Source organism: Salvelinus fontinalis, chromosome 9 (genome assembly GCF_029448725.1).
Source record: "Salvelinus fontinalis isolate EN_2023a chromosome 9, ASM2944872v1, whole genome shotgun sequence".
NCBI classification, from domain to species: domain Eukaryota; kingdom Metazoa; phylum Chordata; class Actinopteri; order Salmoniformes; family Salmonidae; genus Salvelinus; species Salvelinus fontinalis.
In genome coordinates, this window is record NC_074673.1 from 40,342,701 (window position 1) to 40,366,868 (window position 24,168).

The window sequence follows — 24,168 nt, forward strand, 5'->3', positions numbered from 1 at the left end:
ACTGTATCTGTATGTGAGTATGTGTGTGCCACTTTATTTCCAACCAGAAAAAGATCTATAAGTACCGTAAGGTTCTGAACAACCCAAGTCGCTGGGAGGTGGTTCTGAAGGAGATCAGATTGCTGGTGGACATGGCCCTGACCTCTCCCCTGCAGGATGAGTCCATCCACCAGGCCCCGCTGCAAATCATCTCCACCCTGCTGGCCGATGTAGGCACACACACACACACACCCCAAACTACACACACCTGCTACTGGGAGGTCAGCTCAAAACCCACAGATGTCTGATGTTTGGCAGAATCAAAGTTGTTTGGGAGTGTCTCTTACATTTGTTTGGTATGATCAGCAACAGAGAGCTCAGACAGTCTTAATTCTGTTGTCCCCTCTTCCTCCTCAGAACACCAACCTCAGCACTCAGGACCATGAGAACATCATAGTGGTGAGTTTTTAAAGTTGCTGTTATAGTGTGATGGGTGATTCATCTGGATGTGTTTGTGTGCATAACCCCATGGGTCCTGGTCACTAGATATGGGATGTTGCAGCTTTCGAGGTACAGTTTAATGGACACTTTTTACATGGGAGCAGTTGCTCACCTCATTTACCTGCCTTGGGGCGAATTACGAGCTAAGATGATGAGAGAATTATAGGTACACCTGTGTATTTTTAGGGTGACTCCTGCAGTAACTCTTGGGAATTACAGGCTAGGCTTAAGCTCTCGTGGACATATTATGTAAACATAAATGGTTGAGCATCTGACCAAATTATGCATGATTTTAGTTCTGGCTTAACCGAGATTAGGCTAGCACTCTTTATTCACCCATGGCTGGTTGCTGGCGAGTTTTTCAAGTTTTATCAGCAGCTTGCAGCTTCCTTCTCGATAATGCAACAATAACAATAAGAAAAGATAATAATACGAACATGAAGTAAATGGCTCAGTAGAATAAAATAAACATTTTAGCATAAGTACAATACAGATGGGCACAATTTATAGTCCAATATTTACACATGTTTTGGGGAAGGGGGATTGGGGGCAAATGTTTAAATTGTGTGGTATTTAGCAATAATAATATGAGTCTGGTAGCAGCAGTTGTAGTGTGTGTAGCGTGGATGTGTGCATGTCTGTGAGGGTGCGTGCGTGAAAGAATGCATGTGCGATTAGGTACGGAGAATCAAAGCAGCTGGTCGGTTCAGTTATCGTGTTCACCAGTCAGATAGCTTGTAGTACTTTAGTTCCTTTTTTGTACTTTTGTCCCTTTTTATCCCCAATTTCGTGAAATCCAATTGGTAGTCTTGTCCCATCGCTGCATCTCCCGGACTCAGGAGAGCCGAAGGTAGATAGTCATGCATCCTCTGAAACGCGACCCCGCCAAAACGCACTGGTTCTTCACACACTGCTCGCTTAACCCGGAAGCCATCTGCACCAAATGTGTTGGCGCAAACACTGTACAGTTGGCGACCGAAGTCAGCGTGCATGCATCCAGGCCAGCCACAAGGAGTCGCTAGAGCGCGATGGGACGAGGACATCCCTGCCAGCCAAACCCTCCCCTAACCCAGACGACGCAGGGCCAATTGTGCGCTGCCTCATAGGTCTCCCGGTCGTGGCCGGCTGCGACACAGCCTTGGATTGAACCCGGGTCTGTAGTGCCTTAGACCACTGCGTCACTCAGGAGGCCCGGCTTGTACTGTTTCACCCAGTTTATGTATACTGTATTCTAGTCTAGTCATGGCTTATACTATATAACTTATTATAAAAACAATTCTGAGTAGTTTTTTTTTTTCATTTTTTCTTTTTCCATTTTTATTGCTAGGTATTACTGTGCTGTTGGAGCTAGAAACACAAGTATTTCGCTGCACCTGCTATAACGTCTACAGATCTGTGTACGCGACCAATAAACTTTGATTTGGTAGAAACTGTCTCTGAGCCTGTTTATCAGACCTCATGCACATTTTCATCGTAAATAGAAGATCACATGGCTGGGGAAATTGTGAAGTTATATTCATCAGTCCTGTCTCTGGTATCTCTGTGTCCCTAGGCCATCGCTCCTCTCCTGGAAAAGAACCACCCTCCACCGGACCTGTGTGAGTTCTTCTGCAAGGTAAAGATGGGCTCCACTTCAACCTGTTATCAAAATCCAAATCCCATAACTGCCTTGGCCCTTAGTGCTTGTGTAACGGAGTTGGATTGGTAACCTCACTACTCAGCTTGAAATGCCTCCACCTGCGCCATCCAATAGTTAGCTTTTCAGTGGCGTAGCTGGTTAAGGCTTTGTCTAGAGGGTGGTCACGTGTTTTCAGTGGCGTAGCTGGTTAAGGCATTGTCTAGAGGGTGGTCACGTGTGTTTGCGCGGACAAAGGACAGATCAAGGTCCGGTAAGAGAAGGAAGCTGTACTGTTAAGCAAGCACAGTGACGTCCCTCACACTAGGGCCATTGTTAGATCGGAAGATGGAACCACTTTACCACCATGGCTATCATTAACTTCTTATGGCTGCAAGCCCGACGTCGGTACACTTATGACAACAGCCAGCTCAAGTGCAGGGCGCGAAATTCAAAATATATATTTTTTTAAATATTTAACTTTCACACATTAACAAGTCCAATACAGCATATGAAAGGTACACATCTTGTGAATCCAGCCAACATGTCCGATTTTTAAAAAATGTTTTACAGCGAAAACACCACGTATATTTATGTTAGCTCACCACCAAATACAAAAAAGGACAGACATTTTTCACGTCACAGTTAGCATGCACAAAGCCAACCTAACTAACCAAGAACTAACCAACAAACAACTTCATCAGATGACAGTCTTATAACATGTTATTCAATAAATCTATGTTTTGTTCGAAAAATGTGCATATTTCAGGTATAAATCATAGTTTACATTGCAGCTACAATCAGAAATTGCACCGAAAGCAGACAGAATAATTACAGACACCAACGCCAATTAACTAAATACTCATCATAAAACATTTCTGAAAAATACATAGTGTACAGCAATTGAAAGACAGGCATCTTGTGATTCCAGACAATATTTCCGATTTATCAAGTGTTTTACAGCGAAAACACAATATAACGTTATATTAGCTTACCACAATAGCCAAAATCACAAGCAATTTCCCAGTAGCAAAAGTAACCGATCGTAACAAACAAGCAAAAGATATATAATTTTTGACTAACCTTGATTTTCTTCCTCAGATGACAGTCCTATAACATCAGGTTATACATACACTTATGTTTTGTTCGAAAATGTGCATATTTAGAGCTGAAATCAATGGTTACACATTGTGCTAACTTAGCTACTTTTTCCCACTACGTCCGGATTTTTCCTGACACTTTTTCTGACACACATATTCTGACCAAATAGCTATTCATAAACATAACTAAAAAATTCATGGTGTATAGGAAATGATAGATCCATTAGTTCTTAATGAAATCGCAGTGTTAGAATTCAAAAAATAACTTCATTACGATATGCAGCTTCGGTATAGCTAGAGTACCCAAACGTTGGCCGCCCACGACTAGTTCACATGTACGACAGATATATGAAATAGCATCATAAAATGTTTCTTACTCTTGCTGATCTTTCATCAGAATGTTGGACACGGTGTCCTTTGTCCAGAACAATCGTTGTTTGGATTTAGAACGGCAACTTTCCCTCTTGATTTAGCACGCGCACTAGCCAAGTGGCACGGATCTCTCCATCGTCAACAAAGTCAGAGAACGGAGCACGGCAAAACTCCCGAAAAAATTTCAATAATCTGATTAAACTATATTGAAAAAACATACTTTACGATGATATGGTCACATGTATCAAATAAAATCAAAGCCGGAGATAGTAGTCGTCCATAACGGCAGCTAAACAGAAGGCAATCCCACTGTCCACCTCGCGCTCCCCAGAGTACCGGAAATGAGGGACACGTCATACAAAGAGCCTGTATTCCACTTCAGACCAAGATAAACACAAAATTTCTTCTCTCACAGCCTCTTGACATCCAGGGGAAGGTCTATGAAGTGCACGTAGACTCTTACGTATCATGCCCATTTATAGGCAGGAAGAAGAACAGAGCCTCGATTTCAGACTTTCCACTTCCTGGTCAGGAAGTTTGTGCCAAATGAGTTCTGTTTGACTCACAGATATAATTCAAACGGTTTTAGAAACTAGAGAGTGTTTTCTATCCAATAGTAATAATAATATGCATATTGTACGAGCAAGAATTGAGTACGAGGCCGTTTGAAATGGGCACCTTTAATCAGAGCTACTCAATACTGCCTCTGCAGCCATAAAAAGTTAACAGCCCATGTACAGTTTATCCAGGCCTAGTTAATAGATTCAGATTATTGTTAAGATGATGGAGTGAATGGTGTGGTTGTTTTCTGCAGCACTGTCGGGAGCGTCCACGGTCGATGGTTGTGATTGAAGTGTTCACCCCTGTGGTCCAGAGAATCCTCAAACACAACATGGTGAGCTGAGCGTTCCGTCTTGTTGCCTGTCTAGGTTCACGCTCAGTTTGTTTATTTTCTTCTGTGGTTATATATTGGAGTGTCAAAGCCCACTGTGCTGCCTCTTGTCCTCTCTCTGTCCCCATGTTTATTTCTCTGCCTCCTTTCTCTGTCTGTGCCAGGACTTTGGGAAGTGCCCCAGACTGCGTCTCTTTACTCAGGAGTACATCTTGGCTCTAAATGAGCTCAACGCTGGGATGGAGGTTGTCAAGAAATTCATTCACAGGTGAGTCAGTGACAACATGTTTTTAGGACAGTGATTTTTTTTTCTTCCTCCACCAACCAGGAAAAGCTCTGGCCCTAGTTATTTTCAATAGTACTCCATGATTTACTCTGCTTTCTCCCTGTTCCATGGAGTCTATTGGGTGCTAATTGTGTGTGTGGCTGTGTTTCAGCATGCATGGCCCCACCGGGCAGTGCCCTCACCCCCGTGTCCTGCCCAACCTGGTGGCAGTGTGCTTGGCTGCCATCTACTCCTGCTACGAGGACTTCATCAACAGGTGAGTGATCTACTGTACTGTAGATCCAACACACAGACTCGACTCTCTGGCCCAATGAACGTCCCTGGTTAGCTTAGGTTACTCACCTTTAAAAATGTTACCGAGGTGTTGACTTGAGTAATGAGTTATCTAATTGGTTATCATTACATCATCACCCCTGGGTCCTCAGCCCCTGTAGGACAACATTTGCTGGATTTCCGTTGCATTGTCACCCCAGAGAATCATTGCTCGGATACATGACCCTCAACACGCTCCCGCTAAGTATACAGAGGCTAATGCCGTTGTAACAGAGGCCTGGCTACAACCCCAGCAGAATGACATGTATTCTTACTATGGACTTATGAGTGTTAGTCTTGAGACGATTATGTAATGTGTGATACAATGACTCCATTCTTTTATTACACAATATTGGTCTCTCCATCTCCCCAACAATATCTCTCTCTCTGTCCAGCCGGGACAACTCCCCCAGTCTGAAGGAGATCAGGAACGGCTGCCAGCAACAGAATGAGCGTAAACCCCCTCTGCCCCTCCGCCTGCTCCGCCCAGAGCCCCTGACACCCGCACCCACAGGGCTGCTGTCCCTCCCCCCTCCCCCCACACTGCCCTTCTCTCCTCCGCCTTCCATCGTCAACTCCAGTGAGATCCTGGTGGAGTTGGAACGCAACAACAACACTGCCAACGCCAGGCGGAAGGGCCCAGGGGGAGGCGACAGTGAGCCCAACCTGATCGACTGTCTGCTGGTCAGCCCCGCCCTCAACGCCCTGTCAATCCAGCTGCCTGCCCAGGCCGACCGCGTGCTTGGCTGCTTCGCACTCATCCTCAAAATGCTGTGAGTTACCACTACTGTTACTGTATCCCCTCTGCCTTACTGTCTGCCTTACTGTGTGTGTTTAAATGTTAACAAGGGTTCATGTTTGGCGCTATCTGTGTGGGATGTGCTGAGTAGCTCAACACAGCTGCTGCCTCTGATGTCCTACTGGAGAATCATTCAAAAGGAAGGAGTGTCGGTTAGTGTGTCTCTGAATGGATGGATGACATGGGTGTGATGATGTTTTGCAAGAGGGAAGTGGCACAAGTGGTTCTATTATGTGTGTGGGAACGGGGAATGACTGTAACTGTGACACTTAACAGACAGGAATCTGATCCTCTCCTCGTCCCATTGAATTGATGGATTTGTTTGGTGTCATAGGGCGACACTCAGGTTACCTCTCGTGATTCCCTGTGTGCCCAGCCCCCTGCTCTCATTGTGTCCACCTTTCTGTTCTTACTCTCTTTCTCTCTGCAACCATTCAGGTCTGACTACGATGACTGGAGACCCGCCCTGGCTAGCTTGCTGCAGCCCATCCCATTCCCCAAAGAGTAAGTATACTGCCCTGGCTCTACACCTATCCACTTCCACCTCTTGTGCTCCCTCACCTTTTCCTAGTCACTCCCCAGCCCTCCACCCCTCCTCCAGGCTTTGGGGTCGGGGCTGGGACTTTGGTTGAGGGCCTGTCTCCGCGGTGTAGTGGCCTGGGAGTGGTGTTGACGTGGGTGTGCTGCTGAGGTGCCCTGCTGGGGATGAGGCGCCCCCCCTGAGTGGCTGTTGTAATTGGCTCCTCAGTCCGAGCCCTCATTACCAGTCACCTACAGAGGGATGTTGTTGTCACAGCCGGCAGACTCACCTGCTGCTCACCTGCGCACCAGAGCCTAATCCAAGCGTTCAGGCGTCATTAGAAAGGGCAACAACACTCCGACACAACTCCTAGAGGGATTGAGTCAGACAGAAAACACACACCCCCAACCTCCAATAGATTGACATGTATTTGTGTGTTGTTGCTCAGATATGTTCAAACCAACAAAAAAACGGGATGTGTTTCCTATGCAATCCAGCTGCAACCTGTTCAACATCTTACTGCATGTTTAAACATGTTTTATTCTCCATTTAATCATAATTATTGTTTTTAATCTTGTTTTTAATGTGTATTCGTACCACCTCTTTAGGGCCCTTGCACATGCCAAATTTACAAAGTAAGTATCTACAACCATGACTTTTAGTTAACAAATGTTAGATTTCAGTTACCATCCCAGAAGGAAAGCATGAGGATTGTGCCTAACTTGTCTGTCTGTTTTGAACAGAGAGCTAAAATATGTTATTCAGAGGTTTGCAGAGGACCCCAGACAGGAGGTTAGTGTGTGTGTGCAGCTCTGACCATACATCACTGTTTCACCTTAGTTCAGTGTTGTATTTGTGTGTGTGTGGTAGTCATTGTTGTGTGGTTGTTGCAGGTCCACTCCTGTCTGCTCAGTGTGCGCTCGGGAAAGGACGGTTGGTTCCAGCTCTACAGTCCAGGGGGTGTGGCTTGTGATGATGATGGGGAGCTCTTTGCCAGCATGGTGAGTGATTGTTACCTTAATAATCCTGACCCTCATACCTACCTTCTGTTCTGATTGGCTGGACTTGACCTTTGACTCTCTCCTCCAGGTTCACATTCTTATGGGTTCCTGCTACAAAACTAAGAAGTTTCTCCTGTCCCTGGCTGAAAACAAGCTGGGGCCCTGCATGCTCCTGGCTCTGCGTGGGAACCAGACCATGGTTGAGGTGTGTGTGTGCCCTATGTACAGAGCTGACTTGTTTTTATTACTGTGTGTTTTTAGAGGTGTGAGTGCACAGGAAGCAGAGGTGACCTGTGTGTGTTTCAGATCCTGTGCCTGATGCTGGAGTACAACATCATCGAGAACAAGGACACCCAGCTGCAGATCATCTCCACCCTGGAGAGCACTCCGGTGGGCCTGCAAATGTACGAGCAGTTGTGTGACAGGCAGAGGGAGCTCAAAGAGCTGGTGAGTTACTACTGCACTGTGCACAAACAAAGGCTCGAACACGACACGCTCAACCTCACACTGCATTCCCAATTCTACTGTCATGTCTTCTCAAAATACACACGGTCTGGGCTGTCAGCGGGCAACTGTAGTATCTGCTCAGTTAAAACTGTTACTACTCTACACTGTCCACTCTGCTAGAGTTATCTATTCATTATCCCGTGTTACCTAGTGTTTCTGTATTGTTACTTCATGCAAATATGAACCCTTTATCACATCATTGGCACATTGCGCATAGACACCACCTGCTGTCTGAATAGGGAACTGCTGTAATCAGTCGCCATTTTTTATTTTTTTCTCCCTCAGCAAAGAAAAGGAGGCCCCACCCGACTCACTCTGCCCTCCAAGTCTACGGTGAGATTGGCTTTTATTACACTACTGCCATTTCCTCAAACGTTATTTGTTTTTATTTCACCCAAACATGTGATAATATGTATTTTTATACAAAATGTTCAAATTTAACTGTTACATTTTGTGAGAAAGATGACCTGACTCCATGTCTCAATTCAATTTGAACAACATGATGTCTCTCCCTGCCTCTGTATCTGACCATGTCTCTGTGTATCTCTGAGTAGGATGCAGACCTTGCCAGGCTACTGAGCTCTGGCTCCTTTGGGAACCTGGAGAACCTGAGTCTTGCCTTCACCAACGTCACCAGTGCATGTGCTGAACAGCTCATCAAATTGCCCTCTCTCAAACAGCTAAACCTTTGGTCCACCCAGGTCAGAACACACACACGTCACATTTTTAGTTTTTATTTGAATTTGATGAGTAATACTCTGTATGACTTTGAATGACAAATCCTCTTTCCTTGTTTGTCTTTCCTTCAGTTTGGAGATGCAGGACTGCGGTTACTGTCCGAACACTTGGCGTGTCTGCAGGTGTTGAATCTTTGTGAGACACCCGTGACCGACGCCGGCCTGCTTTCCCTCAGTTGTAAGAGCTCATCTCAATCATTTGACTATATGCTACTCACATATGGTATACTTCACACCTGCCCCACAACCTCATACATTCAGTATAGAACAGGCTTTCCACACAGTCTCCTAGATCTATATATGTTCATGTAGGTTAAGGTGACATGTTTATGCGTGTCTCTTCCAGCCATGAAGAGCCTGTGCAGTTTGAACATGAACAGCACAAAGCTCACAGCAGACACATACGAGGACTTAAAGGTAAGATGAACTGTGACACCCTCTCTGTTGACAAGAACACCGAATTATAGTTTGTGGTATCTTATCTTTTCTCCTCTGTCTTCCTGTCAGGCCAAACTCCCCAATCTGACGGAGGTGGACGTCCGCTACACCGAGGCCTGGTGAGCACATCCTGTGTGACATGACTAGAACATCAACTCCCACACCATCCAAACATGAGGATTACCTGATATCAACAGAACACATAGTCTCTCTTACATCAACAACAAGAGGATCCTCTCCCATCTGTAGACGAGGACCCTTTTATCTGGAGACGACATCAGAACGCCTGGACCTCTCTAGTAACATCATGTCAAACGAGAATTACTATCTTTCTGGAGTGACATCATCAAAATACAAGGACCTCCTTTTTAGCGACATCATCAAAAAGCAAGGACCCACTTGCTTGTGACACAAGGGACCTTATCTTTCTCTCTCGTGCGTGGTTTCTCACTCAATTCCTGTCCACATCCTATTTGCCCTCAATAGACTCCTCAAAGATTTCTTCAGTGTTGTGTCAAATGTACACAGAACACCAAGTAAACAAATGGATCTTTCTCCCTTCCCTCTCTCCCACTCTCTGAGGACCTTTATGTTTAAATGCACTCTCTTCCCTCCATTTACTGGGAGCTCTTCTATCCTTGGCGGATCAAGGTTAGATAACCAGGTAACATTCCAGTACACTTTTGATATTGCCTCGAGTTCAATCCAAATGTAGCTCTAAAAATGTGTCCAATTGTCATTTTGGTCTTGTTTTTTTTGTTTGGGTTCTTTCAGGTTCAGATTCTGGCCTTTCCAGTCCTTTATTGGGAATGAGGTGCTACCTCAAACAAAATAAAAATTGCAAGACTGTGCCTAATTCCTCGTATGACACTCAATCAATTTTTATCAACTTGAATGAACATATTTTTCCAGACATCTCTGCTTTCATATATTGTGTGTGACATTTAAGCAGACATTTCAGGAGCTCTGCTCTGTGGTTGCAACACCATTAAAAGGAAGAAATGTTTCCTTTTAATTTGTGTTTTCAATGTACATAACTCCCATATTTAATAGAATAATTGTGTAGTAGGTGGTCTGGGACTGCCTTGTATTTATGATTTCTCAACTTCATATCCCTCTTTCTGCCTCCCATTATTTTCTCATATGTTAAGACACTTTCCAGGCATACTGCAGTTGACTTTCGTCACACAATCAACCAAGATGTTGCCTAACATTCTTATCCATAATCCATGCTGAGGCCTAAACTGAAGCCCTATGTGCACCTTGCATCAACCTCTCAATGTAGACTTTTTGGCATGATGGTACACGTTTTTCTCAAGATAAATATGGGATACATTTTGATATTGGCTGTAGATATACAGGCCATGGTCATCCTTAGGAGTATTTTGTCATATGTCAGGAGTGAACAGACTCTGTAGATGCAACAGCATGGTGTATAGATGACCCTGTTAAAAAGCAGCACATTACCTGCCCAGAGTCTAGAATAAGGCCTTTTCTGAATTGTGGTTGGTCGGACAGTACCAGAGTGGAAAGCCAAACAAGTTAATTTCTGTTTAATTCGATTTTTTTGTTGTTGCCATACTGTACTTCAAAACACAAATATACTGTATCATGCATCAGTACTGTCTGATACAGTTGCATAGAATAACGTGGACTCCAACGTGCTAATCATTTGTTCACAGAACCACGTTTCTCTCTACTCTGACTAGGCATCCCTCTGTCCCTTTCCCCATCAAGCATGGAGAGATGGCACTGTTGGAGTATGCTCACCCATTAAGTAGTACATGTAGCTGGGTTAAAATGTTACATTCCTCGATATTCATTTGGAATCATGAGAACACTTTCTGTTTGCATGGGTATACCACCAGTTTTGAATAGATTTCCTATATTATTACCAAGGAATGTGATATTACAGCATTCAGGTATGTGGTAACTTGGCCCACACAAACTGCAGAAGAGTTGTCTCTTCTGCTTTAGGTGGTTTTGATCAATCTGTTCCCTCTTTGTGCCCTTTCAGGGCGTCTCGTACACAATCAGAGCGTTATTCTGTATGCCCGACTCTGGTTCCCTCCGCTTTTGTTTTCTCCAGAATTCTTTCCGTTCAGTTCTGGCAGAACTTACAGAACACAGTTGGACACCGTCCAATAAGATTTCAATGCTATGTTTATTTTGAGTGACATGACGGTTCGGTGCACTAAATGTCGTTGTATATGGCCACCAGGCTTAGGACCTCATGCTGTCACATCCTGTATAATGTAAATACAAGTGTATATAATTTTCTGTCCCCCTCTGTTCCCCTCCGCTCTGTGTTTCTCTTAGTCTCCCTGTTAGGGAGGCTGTTGCCTTCATCTTCAGGATGTGTGTGTGTGTGGTCATTACTTTTATTTTCACACAAAGTGCACTGTAATCTAACTTCCATTATGTTTTCATGGTAATTGTTATGGCTGATTTGTATTTGTTTCAACTATTTGTTTGATTTGATCACTTTAATCAAGTGTTTGTCACCTGTTTTGTATGTACAGTACCAGTCAAAAATGTGGACACCTACTTTATTTGTACTATTTTCTACATTTTAGAATAATAGGGAAGACATAAACTATGAAATAACACATATGGAATCATGTAGTAACCCAAAAAGTGTTAAACAAATCAACATATTTTTTAGATTCTTCAAAGTAGCCACCCTTTGCCTTGATGACAGCATTGGAGACTCTTGTCATTCTCTCTACCAGCTTCATGAGGAAGGCTTTTCCAACAGTTTTGAAGGAGTCCCCACATATTCTGAGCACTTGTTGGCTGCTTATCCTTCACGCTGCGGTCCAACTCATCCCAAACCATCTCAATTGGGTTGAGGTCGGGTGATTGTGAAGGTCATCTGATGCAGCACTCATCACACCTTTGTCAAATATCCCTTACACAGCCTGGAGGTGTGTTTTGGGTCATTGTCCTGTTGAAATACAAATGATAGTCCCACTAAGGGCAAACCAGATTGGATGGCATATCGCTGCAGAATGCTGTGGTAGCCATGCTGGTTAAATGTGCCCAGAATTCTAAATAAATCACTGACGATGTCACCAGCAAAGCACCATCACACCACCACCTCCATGCTTTACGGTGGCAACCACACATGCGGAGATCATCCGTTCACCTACTCTGCCAGCTCACAAAGACACGGCGGTTGGAACCAAAATTCTCAAATGTGGACTCGTCAGACCAAAGGACAGATTTCCACCGGTCTAATGTCCATTGTCGTGTTTCATGGCCCAAGCAAGTCTCTTATTATTATTAGTGCCCTTCAGTAGTGGTTTCTTTGCAGCAATTCAAACATGAAGGCCTGGTTTGCGCAATCTCCTCTGAACAGATGTGTCTGTTACTTGAACTCTGTCAAGCATTTATTTGGGCTGCAATTTCCGGATTGACTGACTGTTTGTCTTTGCTTATTTGAGCCGTTGTTACCATGATATGTACTTGGTCTTTTACCAAATAGGGCTCTTCTGTATACCACCTCTACCTTGTCACAACACAACTGATTGGCTCAAATGCATTAAGGAAAGAAATTCCACAAATTAACTTTTAATAAGGCACACCTGTTAATTGAAATGCATTCCAGGTGACTACCTCATGGGGCAGCAGGTGGCATAGTAGTTAGAACATTGTGCCAGTAACCGAAAGGTTGCTAGATCGAGTCCCCGAGCTGACAAGGTAAAAATGTGTCGTTCTGCCCCTGAACAAGGCAGTTAAATTGTTCCTAGGCCGGCATTGTAAATAAGAATTTGTTCTTAACTGACTTGCCTGGTTAAATAAAGGTAAATTAAAATGAAGCTGGTTGAGAGAATGCAAAGTGTGTGCGAAGCTGTCATCAAGGGTGGCTACTTTGAAGAATCTAAAATATATTTTGATTAGTTTAACACTTTCTTTTTTTACTACATGATTCCAAATCTGTTATTTCATAGTTTGGATGTCTACAATGTACAATGTAGAAAATTGTATAGAAAAACCCTTGAATGTGTCCTGACTTGTGACTGGTACATCAGCTGATGTTTTTTATTTTTACTTTATTTTTACGATTTTGAATATGAAAAGGGTCAGATCACTAGCTCTGCAGTCGCCCTACCCCCTTTGTCCATGGGTTACCACGATGTTCTGATCGAAGCGCAATGATGAGCAGTACATGTCATAGACCAGCGATTGAATCACCTTTGTGTGATTACAGACCTTTTGTATTGCTGGAATACATTAGCTTGTGCACAAAATACTGTGTATAATGATATGAACATAGTATGTATGTATGCCAGTGAGTTTACTGGTTACTGTACTGTTTGTACACTGGTGAGATACTGTGTGATAAGTGGAGAGATTCAATATGTGGATTTTCTTTTTTTTTGTAACCGTTGACAGAATCTGCTCTTGGACCATTTCTATTGATGTGGTAATAGTGGGTGGGGTGGGGGGGTGCAGTGGGAACAGTTTTTTTTTTTTTGTAGCCCTGATGCTCCTCTAGTTTTTAACATTTCAAATGTATAGTTAAAGATGGAGACCTAGAGGTGGGAAGGTGGAGGGTTTTATTACTGTAGAGGAAATTATGTGATTGTTATAAAATAAAATATGAATTTGTTATATTGCTATCCTATGGAGCTCACTGTGCTTTGCTTGGGTTTATGTCTCCTCTCCTCCCTAATTCCCTCTCTTCTCATTCCTCTCTATCCAGAGGTGATATTACAACCTGTTCTAATTTTTCTGAATTTGTAAAGATTTTTCATTTGAATTGTGACTTCGGCTTAAGTCTTAATGTGGTTGACAGCGGGGTGCCTGCTGCTGTGGCCCCCCATGCTGGCGCAGTCATGGACATAAACTAGATTTCCCATGATTCCTGTAATTTTTGCAGATCAAAAATTGCCCTCATTTTCTCTTGTCTGTGTTATCTGCTTCTACAGCTGGGTTACTGCTGCTCTGTGGCTGTTGTAATATAAATACAATACCTTTTACAGCTGGGTTACTGCTGCTCTGTGGCTGTTGTAATATAAATACAAGACCTTCTACAGGAAATTAAGAACTATGATGTGAAATCATTTCAATCAAAATAAACTGAATATGTTTCAAATGTGAGTGCTGCATAGTTATTTATAGGATCACTAAATTTCACTGGGATGTCACATCCCATAGTTAAACCACATAAAATGAAGCAAAGATAGTCAGCAGAGGTCATGTTTTGACAAAATGACGCAGAGGAACCCTAAACAAAAATATAAACAAAGAATTATCAAAGAAACATAATTAAAATGTTGGAAAATAAAGGTGCTCCACGCAACAATTCAACCTGCAAATAGCCCTTTTGTCTGATATATTAGTAGTAAAGAAATGCGGAAAACATAAGAAACAAACAATTTACCAGTAACACTAATTCCTGCCCCTGCAGGTACTGTTCAGCTGTATTCTTCAAAAACATCAGAGAAATTGTACTTATTTCAACGCTGCATAGTGCACCTTTCACTGTTCATCTGATTTACCTATTCATTAAAAAAAAAGAAAACGTATGCAAATGTAAAATAAATAAATATGCAATCACCTCTCATACAGAGGAATGTCACACATTATCTCTCTATTGGCTTTGTAGGACTGAAGCTTGGGAAGCAACCCCACAGGCTCAGGATGAGCTGACCTCAGGAATAGAATTTACTGTTGATTTCTTTTCCTTCATCCTAGGACAGAGCAGAGGACCAGACGAGAGAATTAATGTATGCCCGTTATGACATTTTATTGTAACATGAAAGGAGCATAACTCGGCCTACTTCTGTTTGCAGGTGTCTTGGATCTTCTCTGTTTTTCATTGGTGCTGAACTCTCATGAGGTCATTGCGGAGCTGTGGGGGGTCGGAGCTCTGCTGGCTGGCGTGGGTGTCGTACAGGAAAAGCTTGTTGCTTACCTCCGCCTGCCTCCTCCGCAGTTGGCTAGATGATGAGTATAGCTCCTCTGCTTTCTGAATGGCACAGGCTCACCATCCAGACACACAAACACCACCAGTAACTCACATCAAAGGCTGTTTCCAGTCAACATGCAGTGTGTGTGTGTCTCACCTCCACCTGCTGCACGTCGATGTAGACTAGTAAAGAAGCTAGCTCTATGCTGTCATTGAAGCCATTTTGCAGAGGAACTGAACGGTACCCTAAAAGACAGAGAACAGTGTGTTCATGTGTAAACGAGGAGCCTAAGGGTTCATGCACCGCATATTAGTGTGTGGGTCCTACCTGAGTGGATGCCCTTCACAGGGAAGGTAGCCTGAGCCAGGAAGTTTGGGTCTCAGAACATGTCCTCCTCATTCACCACGAAGCGCAGGAAGGTGAGCTCTGGCTCATGCACTAGGAAAGTCACTGGCTCTGGAGGGGCCTTCCACACTGGGTTCAGCCCATTGTCACCTGAACAAGTACAAGTCCAGTTACCAACATAAATAAATACACAATCCTCTTTGAAACAACACACAGAAGCCGAGTTTCTTTAATTAGCTGGAAAGTAATTCCATCCACTCCGACCCCCGCTCCCACTCCTTACAAGAGAAAACGGTCTTAAACTTGTTGTCCTCCGTGTGTCCACACAGCTCCGTCTCTACAAAAGGGCTGGGGATGCTACGGTCTGGCAGCTAGCACCTACAGAGGGCAGCATAACAGATTCAGTGCTCAACAGTAACCAGTTTGTTAACTATATGAAAGATTATCAGGGATATGTCATAGTAAATAAATAATTCTGGACAATGAGGAGAGCCTTACTCTGACAGTGAGGAGAGCCTTACTCTGACAGTAAGGGTGAACTTGACTTTCCTCTTCTCCAGCTGTGGATCATAGCTGTCAGAGCACATCATTTCTGGCTGTTGCCTGTATGTGGACTGAAGAGGGCCCTGTTGAGTGTATTTATCTGGGGACACAAACAAATGATTATCACTGGTACACCGAGAAAGCACTTTTTTCATCTCTGTGAACACAATTCAGGAGGCACTCACTCTCTAGTTTAGGTCTACATTACACAGAATACTAGTTATCTTATTCCTCCTCCATCTTTAACACATGCTTGTCAAACCCACCTGCAGTCTGAAAGCATGTGGCAGCCGCAGGCCCACAGAGGGTAAGGGTCGTAGTTGGATGATTCCACACGTTGGCCCTTGGGGTAGATGCGGCTGAAGGCCTTGCGGTTATACCTAAGGAAGTCTGAAGTTCTGTTCTTGGCCGGGGTCTTGTTCTCCATGAAGGAGCGGATCTCTTTGTAGCAATATTTCACTGTGGGGACATGGTTGGGAATGGGCAGACTAAGTTCGATCAGACCAACACGAATATTTGTTTATTTATTTGGATCCCCTTTCGCAGCTGCTACTCTTCCTGGGGTCCACCACATTTGATTGTTGTGGAGAGTGACTTATTCTGGTAATAATAATAAGAGTGTGAGTTAACAGTAGATTGTATTTCATTTGAAAACACAAATGTGAAATCTTTCAATGTGTATTGCAGTGCATGTCATACAGTGGCGGCTCCTTAAAAGAGGTAGGGGAGGACCATCCTACTCAGTGAATTTCAGATAAATAAAAAGTGAAACATAAAACATTTGATCCTTTTTAGAAAAAACTATACTAAATATATTCCTGTCACCAAATAACTGATTGAAACACACTGTTTCGCAAAGAAGGTCTAGAGTAGCATGGTGTAGCCGCAGCTATTTTCCGTCCTCGTCTGGGTACACCCCCTTCCATAGACTTACACAGTAATTATGACAGCTTCCGAAGGACGTCCTCCAACCTATCAGAGCACTTTTAGTATGAACCAACATATTGCCCATCCAATCAAAGGATCAGAGAATGAATCTAGTACTGAAAGCATAAACTACAGCTAGCTAGCACTGCAGTGCATAACGTGTGGTGAGTAGTTGACTCGGAGAGAAAGACAACAGTTGAACAGTTTTTAACAAATTCATTTCTTTAAAAATGAAGGAGAAGGAGCAGAGAGAGAGAGAGGGAGAGCTAGCTTTATTTATTTAAAAAAAACTATTCTTCTTAGTTTCACTTAGCTAATGCAGCTAATTTAGCCTTCTCAACAACCTGACTCAAACAGAGAGGAATGCTATTTATGTTAGCTAGCTGGCTATCCAACACTGCAACTCTTCCAAGTCAAGGTAAGCTTTCGGGTTTTGTTTATTTATTGCCACCGGGGCCCGCCGGTGTAACTGCTAAACTGTTTGCTGTACACAGTACATTGTGATTGTACATATGGATTGGATTTTGGATTTAGTAACGAGTTAGTTCTAGTTTGTTGACTATAACATTAATTTGGTGGCAACAATGTAGGCTGTGTAGCTGTTAGCGGTTATGGTATGAAGGTTTGTCTTGGTCAGGGTGGTAGGGCTGAGGATCGTACCAAAGTGGTTCTTCTCCTTGCTGCGAGGCTGGCAGTACACCACCAGGTCAGACATCTTAATGGCGACCTCTTCACTCTTCTCCCCCCCCTCCTGCTGCTTGATCTGGAGGACAGAAAACACACAGCAGCTTCCTGTCAGCATGACATCACTGAAGACGCTGGGCTGAGCACCTTTAGAATGGAAGATATAATTATTTCATAGCCTCTTACCTATAGATAGGTTATATGTAATATTATGATAGTGGCCTCTAACTGCTTGTTGTGCCGCTTGGTGATCTCTCTCTGGGTGATGTCCCAGGCCACCTGGTACCACTCAAACAAGTCTTCCAGCCACTCAGCCGCAAAGTCAAACTGTATCTTACTGTCATAATCACTCAAGTGTCATGACATGGGACTCCCCATTCTTTCCCGATCTCACTGAGAAGATAAATGGATGGAGGAAACATAGGAAAGAGAGAGTTCAATATTTACTATGTGCAATGTACTGTAATAGAATACAGAGTGTTGTGTTTGGGTGCAGGATTAAGCTGTGTCTATGTGATGTACAGTAAATGGTATATTTAGCCAGTGTATGGTGTGGTCTAAAATGATCCCTTTGGGCTTGTGCAGTTGTGTGTCCTGTTTATATGTAGTAGTATGGGCAGTCAGTGTGATGAGCATGTGCTGTGTGGAAGGACTGGGTGCTTTGGAATGTAGTGTGTTTATCATGTGAAGACAGCATGTTTTATGAATAGATTATGGGCTCTATTCAATCCGTAGCGCTGAAGACCTGCTTTATAGCATGATTGGCAATTAAAAGCAATGTTCCCGCGGTCACAGAGACTGCATTCACGGCAAACGCTGCATATGTCGGCCCAAACGGAAATTACCTTTACATTTAGATCGCGCATCTGTAGTGTGTTTGGACAGTATGTAAAATGGATGTAACAGAAATACTGTACTCACAAACGTTACACTTGGAAATGTCAACAACTCCTTTTCACATATCCCCCAAAGGATTATCCTCCATGACCCGTAAGACAAATGTGTACACTGTAGAGTTCTAAATGTATACTGGTTATGTTAACACACAGACAGAAATGGATGCAATTTTGCCACACAAGATACAGATAACTGCCAAAATAAAGGAAACACCAACATAAAGTGTCTTAATAGGGCATTAAACCACCACAGGTCAGAACAGCTTCAATGGATCTTGGCATTGATTTTACAAGTGTCTGGAACTCTATAGTAGAAATGCGACCCCATTCTTCCATGAGAAATTCCATCATTAACGTGGCTTACGAAGCAAGAGTCTCCACTTTAAATCTTCAACATATTTCTTATTATTGTTATTCTTTAACACTATGGATGTAACGATTCACCGATATGCATCGGTCCCGGTTCAAATGTTTAAGATATGAATGCATCAGTCCGTGGGAGCCCAAACCGATCAAATTAAGCATGCATCGGTCAGTAAACCGATTCAAAAGTTACGAATCGACGGTTCACACATGTTTTTTACTCATTGTTTTATTCCCAAAATACCTCTTATCTGTTGTGACTGAATTGATGTGCCCTCTCCTTCAGTTCAGTAGCTTATCAAACTTTTATGCATGTAACTGCGTATGACTGTCAGATAACTGTATACATTTTTTTGAAAATAATATAATACAAATGATAAAGAAATGAACTACCAAAATGCTATACTACTGAAGTTCGGGAATGTTATAAAATAATTCGTATTTATTCAATGTTTATTATAGAATGTATAAATAGATTTAAAGAACAGCATTAGAGGAAGGAACAATTCATTAAATAATAAATCCCCAAATTCACGTAACTGGAACACAAAAGCGCTCAAAAGCCCTAAATTAGGCAGGAATAAATAAGGTGGAAATCGAAACAAAAAAAACAGAGGACATAGGAGGTACATTATGTGGGGTACATACGTGAGTATATGTGGGGAGAGTGTGGGTGTGTTGAAAGATTGCGTGTCCGAGTGTTTGTGTGATTGGAAAGTGTGAAGAGTTGAAAGTGAGTGAGCAAAGGAAGTGGTTGCAAATGTCAGAACCCGTGTGTGTCTGCGAGCAGGAGTTGTGGGATATACATACAAAAATTAATTACAAATATATAGTTAATTTATATCTGTCCTATCGTGGTGGATCGGTGCCCACACTACCTACCCTAAGCATACCAAATGTAGCCTACGCAATCAAGACAGAAAGATGAATGCTAAAGCAACACCGCCCCCTCAAGAGTCTGAACCTGCCTGGCAGGGTTGGTCCAACAAAGCCCAAGCCCCCTGATGGGAGAACATAATATACAAGGATTTTCTCAACGCTGCTAATGAAAACCTTGACAACATTGTACCTAGCCGGTGGGAATTCCGGTGGAGGATCCCAACACAGGTAGGTCGGTCTATAGGTGGTCGGGGAGAGAGGGGTAGAGGTGTTTGTGTGGGAAGTGTGGGGTGGGGTGTGTGCGTGTATGCATCCCACATCTGTTGCTATGGGGTAATGATGTTAGGGATAGTATAGGATGGAATCACAAACTGTAGTATAAAATGAATAATAATTGCTTACCAAAAATGTAGATTTTCTACTGCCAGTCCTTGTTATAGGTAACAAGTATAGGTAAGAATTCATTAAAAAATTAACTGTAACACAGTAAAATATTTGATATTGTTGCATGTTGCGTTATTGTTTTTTTCTATATATACACTACCAGTCAAAACGTTGGACACACCTCTTCATTCAAGGGTTTTTATTTATTTTTACTACTTTCTACATTGTATAAAGTAGTGAAGACATCAAAACTATGAAATAACACATATGGAATCATGTAGTAATCAAAAAAGTGTTAAACAAATGAAAATATATTTGAGATTTAAGATTCTTCAAAGTCAACATCCTTTGCCTTGATGACAGCTTTGCACACTGTGATAATATTAATTAACAATAATTTAGTTTCCGAATGTGAAAACTGTCCAAACAATACTGTCCAAAGCAATACACAACTCTATTATTATGGTGCGAGATTATAATATGGTTTTAAGTATCTCAATGGACCGTAAAATACATCATACTACAAACTATCACCCTCATGCACTTAAGGAAATCATGAATATTATGGATATAATGGAACTAGTGGATATATGGAGGCTTAAATATCCTGACCTAGTGAGATATACATGGCGGAGGCTCAATCAAGCTAGTCGTCTTGACTACTTTCTTCTGACATTCTCGCTGGAACCAAAAGTTAAGAAAGTGTTCATAGAGAAAAGAATGCAGTCAAGACCATTAAATAATTGGCATACACATTATTTTAAAGGCATTTCAACATGGACAAGGATATTTAAAATATAATCAAAGCCTACTGGATAATAACTTGTTTTTAACCAATACAGAATCATTTATAACTGACATTTTCCTACATAACGTAGGTGCAGAAGATCCCCTTATTGTATCGGACACTTTTAAATGTGCCTTTACAGTGAGGCGCAGTCACTCTCCTACACAGACAAACCATTGCAAACACATCAGTAAACATACTCTATTTAACTTTCCCACCCCCAGTAGTCCAGTGTCTAGCCCCCTTTCTCCCTCCCCCCTCCCTCTGCACTCCTCCCGTCCCTATTATACACTGAACCAAATTATAGACGCAATATGCAAAATGTTCAACTATTTTGCTGGGTTACAGTTCATATAAAGAAGTCAGTCAATTTAAATTAATTCATAAGGCCCTAATCTATGGATTTAACATGACTGGGAATACTGTTGATTACAGATACCTTGAAAAGAAAGGCAGGAGCATGGGTCAGAAAACCAGTTTTGGACCACCACTTGCCTCATGCAGCGTGACACATCTCCTTTGCACAGAGTTGAACAGGCTGTTGATTGTGGCCTGTGGAATGGTGTCCCACTCCTCTTCAATGGCTGTGCAAAGTTGCTGGATATTGGCGGGAACTGGAATACACTGTTGTACACGTCAATCCAGAGCATCCCATACATGCTCAACGGGTGGCATGTCTGGTGAGTATGCAGGCCATGGAAGAACTGGGACATTTTCAGCTTCCAGGAATTTTGTAAAGATCCTTCCGACATGGGGCCGTGCATTATCATGCTGAACATGAGGTGATGGGGGAGGATGAATGGCACGACAATGGACCTCAGGATCTCGTCACAGTATCTCTGTGCATTCAAATTGCCATCGATAAAATGCAATTGTGTTCATTGTTCGTAGCTTATGCCTTCCCACACTATAACCCCACCTCCACCATAGGGCACTCTGTTCACAACGTTGACATCAGCAAACCGCTCGCCAACACGACGCCATACACGCTGGCTGCCATCTGCCCGGTACAGTTAAAACCGTGATTAATCCGTGAAGACCACACTTCTCCAGCGTGCCAGTGGCCATTCAGATGAAGCATTATCCAACTGAAGTCGGTTACGACGCCGAACTGCAGTCAGGTTAAGACCCTGGAGAAGACGTCAAGCAGGCAGATGAGCTTCCCTGAGACAGTTTCTGATAGTTTGTGCAGAAATTCTTTGATATTGCAAACCCACAGTTTCATCAGCTATCCTGGTGGCTGGTCTCAGACGATCCCACAGGTGAAGAAGCCGGATGTGGAGGTCCTGGGCTGGCATGGTTATACGTGGTGGGTGGTCGGGCGGCCGGTTGGACGTACTGCCAATATCTCTAAAACGACATTGGAGGTGGCTTATGGTAGAGAAATGAACAGTCAAGTACCTGAAGGAAAAACATCACAACAAGAAATACAAAATGCAGGCAAATCATAAACATAATTTGTGTGTTTATTATAATATCAGTCACAGCCTATTCATTACATCGTTTTACAGTATTGCTGAAATTCTTTACTGTGCTGACAACTGTACTAACATTTGGTGTGAAACATTGATAAAAAAAGTGAAGTAGTCTGTTTCATAGTGTTGTCTTGTGTGTTATATGGCGGTACTGACGTGTTATGTGAGGAGTTGATCCAATAGTGGGACAGTGGGTTGTTCATGTCCAAGTTGCACATCTGAGTATTTCTCATCCCAAATCGAGTTCTCCTCAGAGAAGAGGAAACTGAGGAGCTAAAGTGAGAGAAGAGAGAGCGCTGTGACAAACATAACACACTATTCTCCACTCCCCATACACAGACAAATCACACACTGTGTCCCACCTTGCTGACAGTGAACTCCGGATCGTTGGTCTTCCTCATGGTTTTGTCTATAAAGATGGTCATCAGCTCTCTGACCTGGTTCACGACTCCTGAGAGAGAGAAGCAGAGAGAGTGAGGAAAAAAGTACCATAAAGGGAATTATAAAAGGTAGATTAAACACTGACTGAAAAATACAGTTTTACCAATTTTATAATTGAAAGATAGCTTGATTCTTACCTTCTGCTGGTACAGAAGAAACCGTTGGAAATCATGGAGAAGAACTGCAGAGGCATAGTTTATCTGTACTACTACAGTAGGGTAGAACCACAACACACCAACATACCATCAACAAGTCAAGCTTATCGGTATAAGCAGAGAAAATGATTGATTGTGATTGTAGAACTACATACAGTATTTCAAAGAAATAGAAAGACCCACCCCATGATGAAAGCACACGACTCCCTTTAAAACTCCTCGAGAATCTGATGAAACATATACACACAAGTCACAAGTCAATACACAGTCACACACACAGCCAGGTTGACAGCACAAATCGGTCTCATCATATTTTAAACATGCAAAATGTGATATACTAGCTAACACTTTCAATATCAACACATACAGTACATAAGCTGTAAGAGGAGTAAAACTGTTGGTAAATGGTGGTGAAACTGTAGTATATGTTCAGCATTTTGTACTTAGAGAGTGCATTAGTACAGTAACATTCTGATACATCTTTCTGATCGAACATTAGAATATTGTAGAATTTATGAAACTGCTCAAAGTCCAGGACATCTTTCCCTGCTCCAATTTCCTGGAACAAAAATGAGAGATGGACAATGTTTGTTTTTGTTTTATACGTGCAGTTCATCTGGACAGTATTCAGACCCCTTCCCTTTTCCACATTTTGTTATGTTGCCTTGTTCAAAAATGGATTGAATTAATTATTTTCCTCATCAACCTACACACAATACCACACAATGACAAAGCCAGAAAAGGTTTTTGGGAAATGTTTGCACATTTACGAAAATAAATTCCTTATTTACAGAACTTTTTCAGACCCTTTGCTATGAGACTCAAAATTGAGCTCAGGTGCATCCTGTTTCCATTGATCATACTTAAGATGTTTCTACAACTTGAACAAAGTCGACCTGTGGTAAATTCCATTGATTGGACATGATTTTGAAAAGTAAACACCTATCTATATAAGGTCCCACGGTTGACAGTGCATGTCAGAGCAAAAACCAAGCCAGAAGGTTGAATGAATCGTCCATAGAGCTCCGAGACAGGATTGTGTCAAGGGTACCAAAAAATTGTGCAGCATTGAAGGTCCCCAAGAACACAGTGGCCTCCATCATTCTAAAATGGAAGAAGTTTGAAACCACCTAGACTCTTCCTGGAGCTTGCCGCCCAGCCAAACTGAGCAATCGGGGGAGAGGGGCCCTTGGTCAGAGAGGTGACCAAGAACCCAATGATCACTCTGACAGAGCTCCAGAGTTCCTCTATGGAGATGGGAGAACCTTCCAGAAGGACAACCCTGTCTGCAGCACTCCACCAATCAGGCCTT

General features: G+C 42.7%; 1 protein-coding gene and 1 pseudogene across 1 annotated transcript in view; one reads left to right on the forward strand and one right to left on the reverse strand.

Moving 5' to 3' along the window:
- LOC129862572 (C-Maf-inducing protein-like) overlaps positions 1-14,160 on the forward strand; it is a 42,280-nt gene extending 28,120 nt beyond the window's left edge. Inside the window, exons 4-21 of the mRNA XM_055934351.1 lie at positions 48-209; positions 397-438; positions 2,033-2,095; positions 4,382-4,462; positions 4,624-4,727; positions 4,897-5,001; positions 5,453-5,830; positions 6,295-6,360; positions 6,985-7,011; positions 7,120-7,168; positions 7,270-7,377; positions 7,466-7,582; positions 7,684-7,824; positions 8,170-8,217; positions 8,439-8,585; positions 8,694-8,799; positions 8,968-9,038; positions 9,129-14,160. Of these exons, the coding sequence (XP_055790326.1) occupies positions 48-209; positions 397-438; positions 2,033-2,095; positions 4,382-4,462; positions 4,624-4,727; positions 4,897-5,001; positions 5,453-5,830; positions 6,295-6,360; positions 6,985-7,011; positions 7,120-7,168; positions 7,270-7,377; positions 7,466-7,582; positions 7,684-7,824; positions 8,170-8,217; positions 8,439-8,585; positions 8,694-8,799; positions 8,968-9,038; positions 9,129-9,182 (1,869 nt within the window). The 3' untranslated portion in view covers positions 9,183-14,160. The remainder of the gene's footprint in view (positions 1-47; positions 210-396; positions 439-2,032; positions 2,096-4,381; positions 4,463-4,623; positions 4,728-4,896; positions 5,002-5,452; positions 5,831-6,294; positions 6,361-6,984; positions 7,012-7,119; positions 7,169-7,269; positions 7,378-7,465; positions 7,583-7,683; positions 7,825-8,169; positions 8,218-8,438; positions 8,586-8,693; positions 8,800-8,967; positions 9,039-9,128) is intronic.
- Positions 14,161-14,844: 684 nt separating this feature from the next.
- On the reverse strand, positions 14,845-24,078 carry LOC129861828 (1-phosphatidylinositol 4,5-bisphosphate phosphodiesterase gamma-2-like; annotated as a pseudogene).
- Positions 24,079-24,168: the final 90 nt, after the last annotated feature.